Source organism: Leptodactylus fuscus, chromosome 8, assembly GCF_031893055.1.
Source record: "Leptodactylus fuscus isolate aLepFus1 chromosome 8, aLepFus1.hap2, whole genome shotgun sequence".
Lineage (NCBI taxonomy): Eukaryota > Metazoa > Chordata > Amphibia > Anura > Leptodactylidae > Leptodactylus > Leptodactylus fuscus.
Window position 1 is genome coordinate 50,256,543 of NC_134272.1, and position 17,009 is coordinate 50,273,551.

Consider the following 17,009-nt stretch of genomic DNA (forward strand, 5'->3'; position numbering starts at 1 on the left):
GTTAAACACATCGAATATTTGATGCGCTTAACCCCTTGGTGTTCGGCCACTTACATGCATACCTATGGTGGCGAGGATTCGATTGAATACTACTCGCTCATCTCTAATAGTACGGCTACAGAATCACATTGGTGAATGGTAGTAAAAATCAATATATCATAACCAATAACAAGGTATTTAAAAACAGATACTTGGTTTCATGTGTAGAAGATGTCTTCAAACCATCCATCCAGGTTATCTTCTGAGAACTACTAGAATAATGTCTGCAGATCACAATAATGAGGTCCATAAGCCCAAACCTATAAAGCCACTATTTATCTTACAATGGCTCAGAGATTTCTATTCTAAGGTCTCTGAGACACCCAATTACTTGAAATCTTTATGATGGTTTAAAGGGCTTCAAGCCAGTTCTTAAATCCTGACAGTCCCTTCCTTTAGGACATTAGCAGTGGACGAAGCTTACAGAATCCATTGACATGAGCTTTCTCAGTGGGCAAGGAACCCACATTCTCCTACAGTCCAAGAGGTAGACATAAAAATGTGAGCTATGGATCCAAGAAAATGGATCTTAATTTTGGAAATCTATCAAACTATATGCCTTCTTTATTTTTTTGTGAAAATTAATACACTGTTGTCTATACATGTTATCATCAGTCAAGTGCCCCCCATTCTTCATTGAGATTGTATGTAATTAATGTCTAGAACATTTTTATTTGCCTTAGTACATCTGGAGCGGTCGCTTCTCCATTTTGCACTTTGCTTGTCTTTTTTGACTTACAGTGCCAGACTTGCCCCCTTATCTAGGTAACAAGTGTCCTTGCTCTGAGATATCAATGGCCAGTCAGCCAAAGTTAGCAGCATGTATGTCTGACCACACAGATGGGGATTATTAGATGCTGATCTGGTTTATTGATAAATTGGCACCTTAAGACCCACACACCATTGTATTTGCGATTCCTATAATGTGTTATGCAGGTTGCAATATGGTTCCGTATTGTGCACTGTAATATAGGTGTGTATTAAGCCTTACAGTGTTTCCAGTGTATAATATATATTGATTTATAATTTGCACCAATGGGCAAGGAACCAACAGAGTATGAAACGGTGCATATAGTGGAGATTAAAGGGGCTCTATCAGCAAAATCATGCTGATAGAGCCCCACATATGCGTGAATAGCCTTTAAAAAGGCTATTCAGGCACCGTAAATGTTATATTAAACTACACCCCACCCCCCACCCCCCGTTTTAAAATAATAACCTAAAAAAGAATGTGCTCTACTTACCGAACGTGCACACTGGGCAGGCATTCAGGGTGTGTCTTCATCTTCTTCCACGCCTCTTCTTCCTCCGGCGCTCGCGAACGGACTTTGATAAAAAAAATGACCTGGGCGCCTGCGCAGTAGCCGTAGTAGAAGCCGCGTGCTACTGCGCATGCGCCCAGGTCATTTTTTTTTTTATCAAAGTCCGTTCGCGAGCGCCGGAGGAAGACGGGACCGGAGGACATCGCAGGAAGAGGAGGCGTGGATGAAGATGAAGACAGCGCACCCTGAATGCCCGCCCAGCCTGCACGTTCGGTAAGTAGATAACATTCTTTTTTAGGGTTTTATTTTAAAACGGGGGGGGGGGGGTAGTTTAATATAACTTTTACGGTGCCTGAATAGCCTTTTTAAAGGCTATGCACGCATATGTGGGGCTCTATCAGCATGATTTTGCTGATAGAGCCCCTTTAAAGGGGTTGTTTGGTGGGAAAGAAATTTTGATAAAGGGCTAAGAATAGGTAAAAAACATAAAAGAAGCAATACTTACCTCACAGATCCTCTACTGCTCCCACTTTGATGCTGTCCAGGTCCCTGTTGGTTTGTGCTATGTGTCCACTCAATGGCTGCAGTAATGACCACCCTAAGTCAGAGTATCAAGAAGGACCAGGAAGCACAAACCAACGGGGAACTGAGGCACACAGATGGTGGGAGTGGTAAGGATTCGGTGAGGCGACTATCCCTTATTTTATGTTTTTAACCTGAACCCTTTATTACATTTTTTTACCAATGGATTAGACTTATAAGTATTGATTTTGGGTTAAGCATTTCGCAAAAACATCTAAGGATATTATTTGGCTTAACCCAAAATTCACGTGTGTGCGGTTGTAAGTTATACACTATGTTCACAATCAGATTACAGTTATCCTGGTCATTTCTTAGCATAGTAATAAATGGCAACAAGTAATGTACCAAGAAATAATCCAGATCCTAAATTGTAACCCATTTAGTTTATCTTTGGTACCACAGCATCAAGTAAATGTCCTACCAAAGTGCCAAAATGGGACAAAAATAAAGAGTTCCTCATGTTTATGTTAATGGATTGCCAATAATTTGACCTTTGGGTACATGCTCACAGTATGGCAGCACTTGTGAGGAAAGCTCTATCCACTTGTGGTCACCAAAGTTCAATTATTCTGTATAACTGTGTGTTCACTGGCAGTCATGAGCAAGCGGGGTTTCCGCCACATGCGGTTGCAACTCCATGGGTATGTACCCTTATAGACTTGTTTTGGCCAAGCAGTAGTTCCACAACAGACCATATGATATGACATTTTATGGCCTTCTTGCAGTATCATTCTGCTAGCACATAATAGGAATACTGCACTGCAATTGAGCTTAGTTCGTTTTGTTGCACTGGATTAGATTTCCCACTAAATGTAAGAAATCTGATTACTGTATTGCTACGTATCTTATCATGTACTATATAACATATCCTTGAGGCTTAGACGTATATGGTGTACCAGGTGTCTGCACTTACCAGGAAAGCTGATTCTGCTTGCTCAACTAGCCCATGAATGTCCTGGGAGCTCCATACTGCTGATACAAATTCCCATGGAGCAGATAGGATGTATTCAGACTGATTCTACTGTGTAAGCAATAGGATTCATTTACTAACATTGCATTTTAGTAGGACACGTCTAGTAATATCCCATGATTTGCTTTCATTGTCCGTCTTACACCAGATAAACAAGGACTTGCTATTTGGCATCTGTGCTTTCGTGCAATGTTAGCAGTGTTAGTAAATGAGCATTAGATACGGCACACTGTTATTATCCTCAAGTGCTCATGTAATGTTAATGATCATTTAATCAGCCAATTGCCAAAGGTAATAAAAATAATAAAAATGATATTGTATTTTTTCATATCGCCATTCCATTTTTAAACTGTATGGTATCTCAAATGTTATGATGCTGTTAACAAGCATGTGCATGGCGTATGTTCTTGCACTGTACTCTGGGAACTTCTTGGGAATTGTAATGTTACCCAGAGTTCCTAACTTCCACTAAATGGATGGGAGTATTGTAATTATGGGCGGGGGATGTTTCTAATAAAGAATGCTTTTGATTTTGTATAACACGATGTAAGGGTGATTCTGTGATACTCATAATAATAAAGATTTTATATAAGCTCTTTGTGTTATTAAGGATTATTTACTGATTTTATAGGCTGAAACAGTTGTCTGGGCTATGTCAAATTTTCAATACTGATGACCAATCCACAGGATGAGGTCATCAGTATGAGATTGGTGGAGGTTCAACATTCAGACCCCACACTGATCAGATGGACCAGCCAGCTCTGCTCCTATATAATCGTATAGTAACAAATCTGCAGTACTCCAGCACCACTGCTATACAATGGAAGGTGCTTTCTGTGTATATTGCAGAGCCAGAGGCCAGCTGGTCCATCTGATCGGTGTCGGGTCCCGTTGTTGGACCCCCCCATCTATCTGAAGTCCTATCCCGGCATCAGTATCAAAAATGTAACAAAGTCCAGACAACAAGTTTAAAAAGGACATTTAACGTCCTCATAGATGTATATTGTATACCGCTATAAAGCTATCATTTTTATCATTTACAATTATTAGAGGCTTCAATACAAGAATATAAAGGAATTATTTAGTATTTAGTAGTCGTGCAGACTCGGCACTTCTTTATTCCACATTTTCTTTCAAAACAGAGAGCTCTGAAGCTTCTCTCTCATAGTGAACCTTCATGATAAAACATTTGGGAAGACATGTGGACTCATGAAAAATACCAAACTATGAAGATTTCTCATGTATTCAAAGACAGTGACTTTGATATTATACTTGGATATTTACTGAGGATATCATTGTCAGTTAAGTACAGCGTAATAGTACGGCATTGCTGGGAAGGACTTCCCACAAACCGCTGTAGTACTACGGCAGCTGCATGGTGCGCACACAGAACCAGGTCCGATCGCGGGTGTTAACCCCTGAGATGCCGGCGGTCAAACATGACCGCCGTCATCTCAGGGGTTTTGGTATATAATAGTGCCGATCGGCACCCCCACGACAGTTTCGGGGGGTGGCGGTGTTGGTAGTGGGCAGCCCGGGGTCTGATCAGTGACCCCGGGTCTTGCCCATCACTTCCCCCTCCACGTACCTGGTTGATCCTTCCAAAAAGGAAGCTGTCAGCCTTGTGCGTGTGCACGAGGCTGAGAGCTTCCTGTACTCTGCAATACATGTGTATTGCAGCGTACATGTAGTTAAGCAGTGATCAGCCGATCACTGCTTCAATCCCCCATGAGGACAGAAAAAAAAAGTTATAACAAAGTAAGAATAAAACAGTTTAAAATAAATTAGAAATAAAGCCCCAAAAATCCTATTTTCCCATATAAAATGTTTTAATATGTAAAATAAATAAAAATAGAAAACAACATTACATATTTGGTATCACCACGTCCGTAATAACCTGAACAATAAAATGAAAACATTATTTAACCCGAACGGCGAACGTCATAAAAAACAACGTAGAAAACCCAACAAAATAATGATTATTCACCACCTTTCCCCTTACAAAATGTTCAATAAAAAGTAATCAAAAAGTTAGATGAAAACTAAAATAGTACCAATAAAAAGCAGAGGTCATCCCGCAAAAAATAAGCCCTCAACCAGCTGTGTCTACCGAAAAATAAAAATGTTACGCCTTTCAGGACATGGCGATGCAAAAATAATTGATTTTTTTTCCCTAAATTGAATTTTTTTCTGCACAAATAGCAACGCATCGAAAAATAATATAAATGAGGTATCACTGTAAACGTACCAACCCGCAGAATAAAGGTAACACGTTACTTAGGCTGTACACTGCACGGGAAAAAAAAATGCTAAAAAGCAATGCCAGAGTTGATGTTTCCTTTTACATCCCACCCAGAAAGAGTTAATAAAATGTAGTCAATAAGTTACAGGCACCTCAAAATGGTGGCATTGAAAAATACATCTAATACCGCAAACACCAAGCCCTCATATGGCCACATTGCCAGAACATAAAAATCTAGCTTGTACAATGTGAAGACAAAAACCCCAAAAGTCGCCAAATCATTAGGACATAAGTGGCTGCGACTAGAAGGAAATGTATAAGCTGTGCGAGCGTTTTCAGGGGACACCCCATATTTAGAGCTTATAAGAGAGAAGACACCAGCGCTGATCCCCCAGAATGCCCCTCTTCCCCGTCCGTGTCATAGGAGCTAGTGGGAAAATAGAATGGGATTTGGTGTACCCAGTTTATTCCGCACAGCTTACATATTCACTTCGGGGTTACTAATGCTCACTACATCACTTGATAAATTCTTTGAGGGGTGCGGTTTTCAAAACGGAGTCACTTTCTAGAGGTTTCCACTGTTTTGACTCCTCAAGGGCTTTGTAAATGCGACATGGTGCCTGAAACTGATCACAGCCAGATCTGCCCTCTCCTTGGCTCCTTGGCGCGCCTTCCCTTCTGCGTCTCGCTGTGCGTCCATATATTAGTTTACACCCACAAGTGGGGTACTATGGTAGTCGGGAGAACTTGCATAACAAATTGCGGGATGCGTTTTCTCCTTTAACCCCTTGTGAATGTGAAAATTCTATGGCTAAACGAAAATATTAGTAAAATAAAATGTGTAAATTTCACCTCCATTTTGTCTTAATTCCTGTTAAGCACTTATAGGGTTAAAATAATAGGTATATGTCGTTTTGGCTTATTTAAGGGGTGCAGTTTTGAAAATGGGGTGATTTATGGGGGGGTTTAATACAAGGGTCTTTTAAAACCCCTTCATAACTGGATTAGTCCCTTAAAAAAAAATGGGTTTTGGAAATTTCTTGAAAATTTTGAATATTGTTGTTTCACTTGAAAACCTTATAATGTCCGTAAAAAATAAAAGTGTAATAAAAATAAAAGTTTGATGCCGACATAAAGCAGAGATCTGGGACATGAGATTTATGATATAATTTTGGCGGTCTGACTATCTGTCTGCAATGCACATCATTTCAAACGTTATAAAATGCATATTTTTCCAAATTTCCACCAAATTTCCTATTTTTTCATAATTAAACACAAAACATATCAACCAAAATTTACTACTAACATGAAATACAATCTGTTAAGAAAAAACTATGTCAAAATCACTTTGGTAAGTTAAAGCGTTCCAAAGTTATTGCCACATAAAGTGACACATGGCAGTTTTGAAAAACCGAGCTTGGTCAGGAAGTCAAAAAGTGCCATTGGCGGGAAGGGGTTAAGGAATTGCTTTTTAGCTTTTTTTTTTTTATTATAACTCCAATCCATCCTGTTATGGGTGTGTATGTTAGCACAGTGATGACTGACCACTTCCATCAAAGCATTTAAAGGGAATGTGTCCTCAGAAAATGACCTATGTTATAGTTTTATGTTTCACATATTTTTAAAGAATTTTTGATATTTTTATTTTTAATTTTCTATGTCAATATCTATATTTTAAAAAGTACCTTATACTCCAATTTTCACTCTGGCCAATAAGTCTAACAAAAGACTGGCACTTGGCAATTCTGTAGGTATTTTCTTTGCAGCAGTCATCACATTTACATCACAGCAAAGACAGGATCACAATAGATGCTCACTCCTCTATAGATACCGTAACATCCATTGTGACCCATCATTACATCCACTACTGACAATAGAAAATGTCAGAGCTTATCTCCTCACTCTGCACACATCTAGAAAAGTGCTCCATAGACATCAATGAGTTGGGTTCAGACTACTGCTGCCTATGACCATGGCTATGCTGTTAACAGAACAGAGGAGAAGCTCAGGGAAGATTGCTGCCCCCATAATCAAGTACATAAAATAAAATTTTAAAAATTACAATCTGAAAGTAAACCCGTTAGAAAAAAAGCGATATATTGGACTATCTGGTTTTAATAAATAAGCAATAATAAATAATGCTGACACTTTTTTTTTTTTATAGAGGGTCTCTGCTTCAGACAATCCCTATGTGTTACCAGGGTCCCTTAAAAATAAATTAGGCACAAAGTTTTATAGGCAACATCACATCTGTAGTTGACAATGAAATTTCATCACTTTCGCAGATGTTTGCAGCGAAGGACCATTTACATTTGTGATATATACACTGCTCAAAAAATAAATGGAACACTCAGATAACACATCCTAGATCTGAATGAATGAAATATTCTCATTGAATACTTTGTTCTGTACAAAGCTGAATGTGATGACAACAAAATCACACAAAAATCATCAATGGAAATCAAATTGATTAACCAATGGAGGCCTGGATTTGGAGTCACCCCCAAAATTAAAGTGGAAAAACACACTACAGGCTGATCCAACTGTGATGTAATGTCCTTAAAACATGTCAGTATGAGTCTCAGTAGTGTGTGTGGCCTCCACGTGCCTGTGTGACCTCCCTACAACGCCTGGGCACCCCACACAAGTGGCTCAGGTAGTGCAGTTAATTTTGGGGGTGACTCCAAATCCAGGCCTCCATTGGTTAATAAATTTGATTTCCATTGATGACTTTGTGTGATTTTGTTGTAGGATCTAGGATGTGTTATTTGAACAGTGTAGTAATAAATGGACAGCAGCTATAATGCAGATGACAAAGCTGCAGGATTTCTGTGTAGGAATCAAGTACAGAAAATGAACAATTCTGTACGTTTAATAGGAAATGTGACCGGCTTCACTGAACATAATCCAGCAGGAATAGATGATGATGATCGGATGGCAACTTAGAACCATTTCATGCAGAAAAACCTATGAGACAGAAACGAATGTCTAGAGTATGGAGCTAAGGTCATAGGGTCAGGAGTAAACAGACAGATTGAGCATCATCTGCATACAGATGGCATTTAGTGCCAAGCAAACTGATAATCTCTCCAAGATGGAAAATAAATGAAAATGAAAAAGGGAATAGCCCCAGGAACAATTATTGATCAACAGCAAGAGGAGCATCTGTAGGAAACATGAAAGCAGTGTCTAGGCTCCCTGACATGGCCACACCATCATCTAGTGGTATTGTATCACTGGCAAACCAAGGAAGGGAAGTAAAGACAGCACTTAAAGTCTTTTAAATGTCCAAAACAGGGAACCAAAACATTGGTCTATCCATAGATGGTGCCTAAAGCTGGTTATGGACATTAGATATTTAAGGGGAGGGGGGGGGGGGGGGCTTCTGACACTTTATGATCAAACCAGTCAAGCCAGGATTTCGGGGATTTTCAACTATTATACTCTAGGGTCTCTTTATACCCCAGAGCATAATAAGCGGAAGAGGTAAAAAAACAATTTATTTTTGTATAAAAACAAGAATTGCTGATATTCATCTTTCATTACCTCTTCTGAGCTTCCTTACCACGTCTGGGGGACATTCTTCAGCCTCTTCAGGCCTCTTCCAGTAATCTTTGTAAGTGTCATGACACTGGCGGACCCCACATGACTGGGGGCCCGTGACATCACAGAAGTGACTGAAAGGGGCCTGAGGAGGGCTAAAGATGCCATGAAAAGCCCACCAGGCAATGTGATGGAGTCCAGGAGAAACAAAAGAAGATGAATATCAGCATTTTTTATTTTACCACATCGACTCTGGGTCTGAAGATACCCTAGAGAATAATAATTGTTTGGACAAACAAAAGAAACAAAAAAAATCAAACAAGTTATATCCAAAACCAAACTGGCGAGCAAACCTCCAGAACATTTGCAAAATGAATCTTGTGAGGTTTGCTCATCTCCACCCCAATAGCAAACGTTGGAGGAGTGATTGGCTGAATATATCTATATTCCTGTTGAAGACAGCCGAATGCTGTAATCCGTTGCTGAATTCACAACAAAGGTAAAACATCCCCTGTTCTCAAGATTGGTGCCAGACCTCTTTGGTCCCCTTGAGATTGTGCATGTTGAAATTCATCTGCCCAATCCATACATATTAGATGGTTGACTAATCTTGCTGAAATTAGCTGAACATATTAAACAAACAGAAATACATCATGTAGTTAAGAAGTATCCCCATGGCACAGATCTAAAGTAACTGACAGTCATCTAACGTGTATGGACACCTTAGATTCTCTAACATACTTTCAGCTGCTCCTGCCCAAAGAGAAGCAACATTATAGTATAATGCAGGCTGGTTCTCCGAAGCCCCAAAATTGACCTTTGCAACAAACAGCAGGGCGCTGGAACTTTATGAGGGCTGCCACTGCAGCTGCAGGTCCATTGAGTAGTTTGGAGTCAGTGACGTGACTGAGAATACAAGTTGCAGCAGCCAGCACTCTGCTAGCACCATGAGCATTCCTGCAAATACCTACTGTAAATAACAACACATGGGAATGAGGTTCTTGGCTTGATCAAACTATATTTAAGCCCAACTGCAAATGAAAAAGTGGCCTCGATTATAAGGGTCCTTACACTAAAATGACTCAATTCTAATGGCCGAGGCCTCCATTATTAAAGGACAATTGTATTTCATCCATATCATGTCTATCATATACCACAACCAGCCTCCTATCTCTGGACCTGTGGCCTCTGAATGAATAGGGGAGTGTAGTTCACCCATTTTGTGCTAATTAACATCAGCCTTGGACAGATGGGTGCCATGTACAAACCAAAATGGAGGTTCAGTCATACTTCCCAAAAGCACAATGCAACAAAAAAAATGCGACAAAAATTGGTCAACACTGCCAAACAATGTGAGCAAGAAATGCAGCGTCAAGTTGGTGTGGCTGCAAAAAATAAGAACAGAAGTTGCAACAGCACGAAGAGTCGCAATGTCATCAGGGGAGGCAGAGGACACGAATTCCGGCCTCCCCAGCTACCTCAACATAGGTGAACCTTGGACTTCAGGGGACCAGCTTATATATTAGTAATACACTGGTACGTTTTATTATTTGCAGATAACCCCTTCAAGCATTTCAATAACAACAAGCTTTTCAGTTAAACAGAAAGCTTCTTTGGTTGGTCCAGACATTCCAGGTATGAGTACTATATCTCCAGACTTTTGTACTTACATCTTGTAAACAGCACGTACCTTTTGATTCCTGTTTTTGCCAGAATTCTTGAACTTTTTTATTAATATCTTTATTCTCTCTGAGATCTTTTTGCCACTGGCGTAATTCTTGAACCTCTGGATCACAGCGTACCTAGTGAAAAACAAAGCCAAATAAAATATGTCGCTATGGCCTCCTGTGCCCTCTCTGTCCGAGCATCTGCAAGCTTGCCAGGAGGTAAAGTACTGTATGTGCTCATAGTACAGGTATAATTATTAAAAGGGTTAATTTCATCTCCAAAAAATGATTAACAATATTTCCTGTTTATATGTTATCAAGAAAGGTTGTGCCAGTTCTGATGGCAGTCACATATAGTACGTGATTTTCTCTACAGCATATTTGTCCCATGTCATAAAAAAGATGAACCAGCACAGACGAGAGACATAATGGTCCCCGGGCAATTGCAGTGTTTGTGTACTTGCAGAATGCCATTTGTATTAAGACAGGCGCCTGAGAAGTTCAAGGGGAATAAAAGAACAAAGACGCTGGTAGAGATTCTAGGAGGAGAGAAAGAAAACCAACTGGAAAGAGGATTCCAACATTACAGATATTGGGGATAGGGAATGAACTGCAATGCAAAAATTCTGAAAGTGATATAGTTGGATCTCATACTTTCTAGTGGCGTCAAAGAAACTTGCCTTTTTGGAAAAGATTATCAATGTAGTGTATGTACAATATAGAACACCCCACATATAGAAGTGACACTACTACAAAGCTACACTTTTTCCGTATTTGCTGCAGGTGGTGTGGCTCTACTGTAGGAGTCTGTATGATCAGCCAGAACACTTCTTTCGTACAAGTCCACAAATGTTCACATATGTAAAAGACAAAAATATAAAATCAACATTGGTTTTTACTAAAAATCAAAACTTAAATACATCCTCTTGTATATTACACACTCTAAAAGAGAAGAATTTCCTAAAATACTCTTGGTTGCACTTGCAATTATTTCAGATGCTACCCAGTGCCTGTGTAATCTATATGCCAATAACGCTAATAGTGGGAATTCCTCATTTAGGGTACGTCCACATGGGATGTATAGGCTACAGACTAGAAATTGTGAGCAGAAAATCTGGAGCATCTACAGCAGCAACACAGTAGGTAGGAGTTCTATAAATCTCAGTCATGTACTGCAGAAAAAATATGCACATATAGTAAAGTGACCTGCAGAGCAAATCTGAAATCTGCAACATGTCCATTTATATTGTGGGGTTTCACTGCAGATTTAAAGGGATTCTACCATTAAGTCTTTTTTTTCTCCTTAATACATCGGAATAACCTTAAGAAAGGCTATTTTTCTCCTACCTTTAGATGTGTTCTCCGCCCTGCCCCATCATTAGGTTAAAATCCCGTTTTCCGCTGGTATGCAAATGAGTTCTCTCACAGCACTGGGGGAAGGCCCCGATGCTCAAAAAGCACTGGAGGCATTCCCAATGCTACAAGGGAACTCTCCAGCGCCGCCTCCATCTTCTTCAGGAACGGGGTCTTGACGCGTCTTCTTCCGGGGGTTGGCTTCAAACTTCTAGGCCTCAGGCCTAGGGCAAAGCCGACTGCGCATGCCCGTGGCCACAAGAAAAATGGCTGCTTACACAGTATTAAAGTTAGTCTGTCAGCAGTTTTGACTCTAAAAAAAACTGCTCATGGTACAGGGCAGTGGCGTAACTAGGAATGGCGGGGCCCCGTGGTGAACTTTTGACATGCCCCTTCCCCCCTGACCGATGCTGAAGACCTCGACCAACTGACCCCTACCGCCACCGCCCTCCCCCCGTGCATTTCTGCGCACACTATAATACCCCATATTGTCCCCTGCACACAGTATTATGTCCCCATAGTGGCCCCAGTACACAGGATTATGTCCCCATAGTGGCCCCAGTACACAGTATTATGTCCCCATACTGGCCCCAGTACACAGTATTATGTCCCCATACTGGCCCCAGTACACAGTATTATGTCCCCATACTGGCCTCAGTACACAGTATTATGTCCCCATACTGGCCCCAGTACACAGTATTATGTCCCCATACTTGCCCCGCAGTACACAGTATTATGTCCCCATACTGGCCTCCGTACACAGTATTATGTCCCCATACTGGCCCCAGTACACAGTATTATGTCCCCATAGTGGCCCCAGTACACAGGATTATGTCCCCATAGTGGCCCCAGTACACAGTATTATGTCCCCATACTGGCCCCAGTACACAGTATTATGTCCCCATACTGGCCCCAGTACACAGTATTATGTCCCCATACTGGCCTCAGTACACAGTATTATGTCCCCATACTGGCCCCAGTACACAGTATTATGTCCCCATACTTGCCCCGCAGTACACAGTATTATGTCCCCATACTGGCCTCCGTACACAGTATTATGTCCCCATACTGCCCCAGTACACAGTATTATGTCCCCATACTGGCCCCAGTACACAGTATTATGTCCCCATAGTGGCCCCAGTACAAAGTATTATGTCCCCATACTGCCCCAGTACACAGTATTATGTCCCCATACTGGCCCCAGTACACAGTATTATGTCCCCATACTGGCCCCAGTACACAGTATTATGTCCCCATACTGGCCCCAGTACACAGTATTATGTCCCCATACTGGCCCCAGTACACAGTATTATGTCCCCATACTGGCCCCAGTACACAGTATTATGTCCCCATACTGGCCCCAGTACACAGTATTATGTCCCCATACTGCCCCAGTACACAGTATTATGTCCCCATACTGGCCCCAGTACACAGTATTATGTCCCCATACTGCCCCAGTACACAGTATTATGTCCCCATACTGGCCCCAGTACACAGTATTATGTCCCCATACTGGCCCCAGTACACAGTATTATGTCCCCATACTGGCCCCAGTACACAGTATTATGTCCCATAGTGGCCCCAGTACACAGTATTATGTCCCCATACTGGCCCCAGTACACAGTATTATGTCCCCATAGCGGCCTCCGTACACAGTATTATGTCCCCATACTGGCCCCAGTACACAGTATTATGTCCCATTGTGGACACACATGAACAATTATTATACTCTGGGGTCTTTTCAGACCCCCAAAGTATAATAATCGGAGACCTAGAGGGATACAAACATAACAAACTACTGTTACTTACCTATCTCCCGAATCCCCTCCATTCTCGGTCGCTGTCGGCCATCTTCCGGGACGTTATGTGACCGGGGCCCTGCATCGCTGGTCATATGACGTCACGCAAGTAGGCCCGAAGCCTGCCCGGAGCCTGGAGAGGTAAGTAACACAGTTTTGTATGTCATTTTACCTCTCCAGGGCATCCGATCATTATACTCGGGGGTCCTAAAAGAGCCCCTGCCAGGATCGGTAAGTATATAGGGCCCATTACCAGCTGGAGTAGCTCCAGCCAGTAACGGCCTATTTTTAAAAAAAACAAAACGCAGCGGCTGTCGCCGGGCGCCTGATGCCCCGGGCCCTGTGGCAGCTGCTACCATGGTAGTTACACCACTGGTACAGGGTAAGTTATCGTTTAATCTACACTGTCTACCAATCAGTATTTGGACACCTATGCAAATGAAGATATCTGCGGTCCTGATGTACGTCACACCTTGGTCCCAGTGCATGGTAAACTCAACGCCGACGCCTATTGCACTATTTTAGATGACAGTGTGCTTCCTACATTATGGCGGTTCTATGGGTCAGACCAATGTTACTTCCAGGATGACAACGCCAGCTGTCATGTAGCGAGGTCTACCATGGCTTGGTACAGTGACAATCAGGTTAACCGACTGGACTGGCCTGCCCAGTGCTCAGACTTGAACCCTATCAAGCACCTCAGGGATGAGTTGGATCGCCGAACTAAGGGGTACAGCAGCCGTCCAAAATCAGTTAAAAAACTTACCTCTTCTCCAAGCCAAATGGAATAAAATATCACTTCGCATCATACCAGTACTCGTAGAAAGCATGCCCCAGAGAGTTGAGGCTGTAATTGCCGCTCATGGAGGCTCTACTAACTACTGCATATGAATAAATGCTGTTTTTCTATTCTACTATAGGTGTCCAAATACTTATTGGTAGACAGCGTATACAGTACTGTCACCAGTTTTAACTAAAAAACTGCTCACAGTACACAGGTAATTTACTGTTTAATCTACACAGTGCTGTTAGCAGTTTTAGGGGGAGTTCACACGGAGTTACGTGCCGCGTGATGTGGCACGTATACGCCGCGGGACCCTTTGCAGGCCATACACGCTCCCATTGATTTCAATGGGAGCGGGGATCGTATGCGCCGCGCTAGTTTGCGGCCGTAAATAAATGCACGGCCGCAAACTAGTGCGGCGCATACGATCCCCGCTCCCACTGAAATCAATGGGAGCGTGTACGGCCCGCAAAGGGTCCCGCGGCGTCTACGTGCCACATCACGCGGCACGTAACTCCGTGTGAACTCCCCCATAAAGGGTGTCTGTTGCCAAAACCCAGCATATCAACCCAGCCCTGCCACTTATCGCTTTACCTCGAGGCACCAATTCACAAGGGGGAAATCATCAATTGATTTAGGTGACCCTAATGTAATCTGGGCTGGGTTCATATTCTGGGTTCTGATGAAAGACTCCCCTTAAAGTGACTCCAATGTTAAGCTTCACATCAGATAACTGACATTGGGGTCTTACTACATTGCAGCATGTGTTACACTATAACAAGGGACCAGTGATCGGTATGACCTATGTGAACCGTATGGTGTAAATGTTTTGTTAGACAAGCACACCAAACATGGCAGCAAGCGGCAGACTGTTTCTTGGATAATTCATGGGTTTTGCACAGTGTGGTGTACTGCAATGACAAACTGGAGCTACATCAGACATTCAGGACTGTTATATAATGCTGGCTGTCATGAATTACTCAGTGACCTGACAATATTTCATTATCAATGCTCTGCTAGACAAACTACGCAACGCGCAGAGCACAATCTCATGTAATCTCCCTGAGAGGAAATACATTTGCATCTTGCAGTTGCTAATGATATATTTTCCTGCGTTCTGCCCTCATTTCAGTTATGCAGAAGCCTCTACTAAATTATTTACATGTACGGTAATTAATGATGAGAAGTGATGATACGTCTGGAATACACAGACAGAGGAGAAGACCACTTACCAATAACTAAATGTTTATGCACCAATTCGATTTCATTTTATTTCTGCAGAACAACGTGCCCCACTCCCAGTCATGGCCAACTCTATAAACCAACCATTCATAAAAAAAGAACATTTGCTATTCCCGCTCATACAGCTGTGGGGCTTGTTACAAGGCAGAGATTTGATAGCTAAACCTATAGCTATGTCCGCAGCACATTAAAGGGATTATTACAATAACAATATAATAAATACACTAATACTTACCTGTCTTTACTTCTGTGGATTACAGCTGGGCCCTCCAGCCCTCAGTGCGGGGACCTAGTTATATGTCTGTTACCTCTACTGATCCCACGTCACTTCGTTCCAATACTGCCCTACCCCTGCTGCCCTCTGCTGCCTATGCGATCTCTCAACACACAGGAAATGCATCCTTAGCCAATCACAGTCTGCTGCAATGACGTACCCAAGCCAGTTCAAAATAAACAAGAGAAAACACCGAGCGGCCAATAGTGTAATATTTCTAGATCCCAGTGGCAATTAGTATATAAGACAGGTTCTCACCTGGCAGGGTTGTGAACACACAACCCTTTGTAGGCGTTGGAACCGATCAACAAGGGTCCCTCTCTGTGTGGGGATGGTTACAGCTGCAAAGAATTCCAAGACACCCCAAGGTGTGTATTAGCAGTAGGAGAAGGACCAGACATGGACCCGCCGGGAAACCAAGTCTCAGGAATTGCGCTTCCACCACAATGAAATTTGTATCGGTTTTATTTGGCAAAACAACACTACGCGTTTCGGGCTTAGCACAGCCCTTTATCAAGGGTAATAAGCTGTGGACAGCTATACAGCTTATTACACTTGATAAAGGGCTGTGCTAAGCCCGAAACGCGTACTGTTGTTTTGCCAAATAAAGCTGATACAAGTTTCATTGTGGTGAAAGCGCAATTCCTGAGACTTGGTTTCCCGGCGGGTCCATCTCTGGTCCTTCTCCTACTGCTAGTACCCAAGCCAGTGACTGGTTAAGGAAGTATTTCCAAACATTTGCTATGTGTTGAGAAAGCGCCAGGGACCAGGGAGCATCAGAAGAGAGCAGCGGGGAACCTGTGAGGTGAGTACAACTGTCATTTGTTTCCATATGTCCTACTTATCAGGATTAATACTAATTTCCCCCTGGAAAACCTCTGTTGAGGATAAACCATAAAAAAACTAAAATTGCTGAATAGCAGTGGTCAGCAATCTGTGTCACCTGTGCTGAGGTCGGCACTTCAGGCATATTTATCAGCAAGGGGCTCTCTCTAATATTTAACCCTTTAAGCATGCAGGGCAGTTTGTACATTAAAGGGATTCTATCATTAGACTCTAGTTTTAAGCTAAATCCAAGTCGGAATAGCCTTAAGAAAGGCTGAACTTCCCCTACCTTTAGATGTCTTCTCCGTGCCACCGTTCCTTAGATATCCCAGTTCAAACAGCACTGGGGGCGTCCCCAGTGCTGCGAGAAAACTATCTAGCGCTGCCTTGGTACCAATGTTTGGTATGTATGACTGTTTGATCAATT

At 42.2% G+C, this 17,009-nt stretch overlaps 2 protein-coding genes across 2 annotated transcripts in view; one reads left to right on the top strand and one right to left on the bottom strand.

Moving 5' to 3' along the window:
* Nucleotides 1–1,357, top strand: part of GPRC5B (G protein-coupled receptor class C group 5 member B) — a 60,381-nt gene extending 59,024 nt beyond the window's left edge. Inside the window, exon 5 of the transcript XR_012717385.1 lies at nt 111–1,357. The gene's annotated coding sequence lies outside the window, so the exon portion shown is untranslated. The remainder of the gene's footprint in view (nt 1–110) is intronic.
* IQCK (IQ motif containing K) overlaps nt 1–17,009 on the bottom strand; it is a 74,413-nt gene that overhangs the window by 15,341 nt on the left and 42,063 nt on the right. The window contains exon 8 of the mRNA XM_075285797.1: nt 10,329–10,440. Coding sequence (XP_075141898.1) covers nt 10,329–10,440 — 112 coding nt within the window. The remainder of the gene's footprint in view (nt 1–10,328; nt 10,441–17,009) is intronic.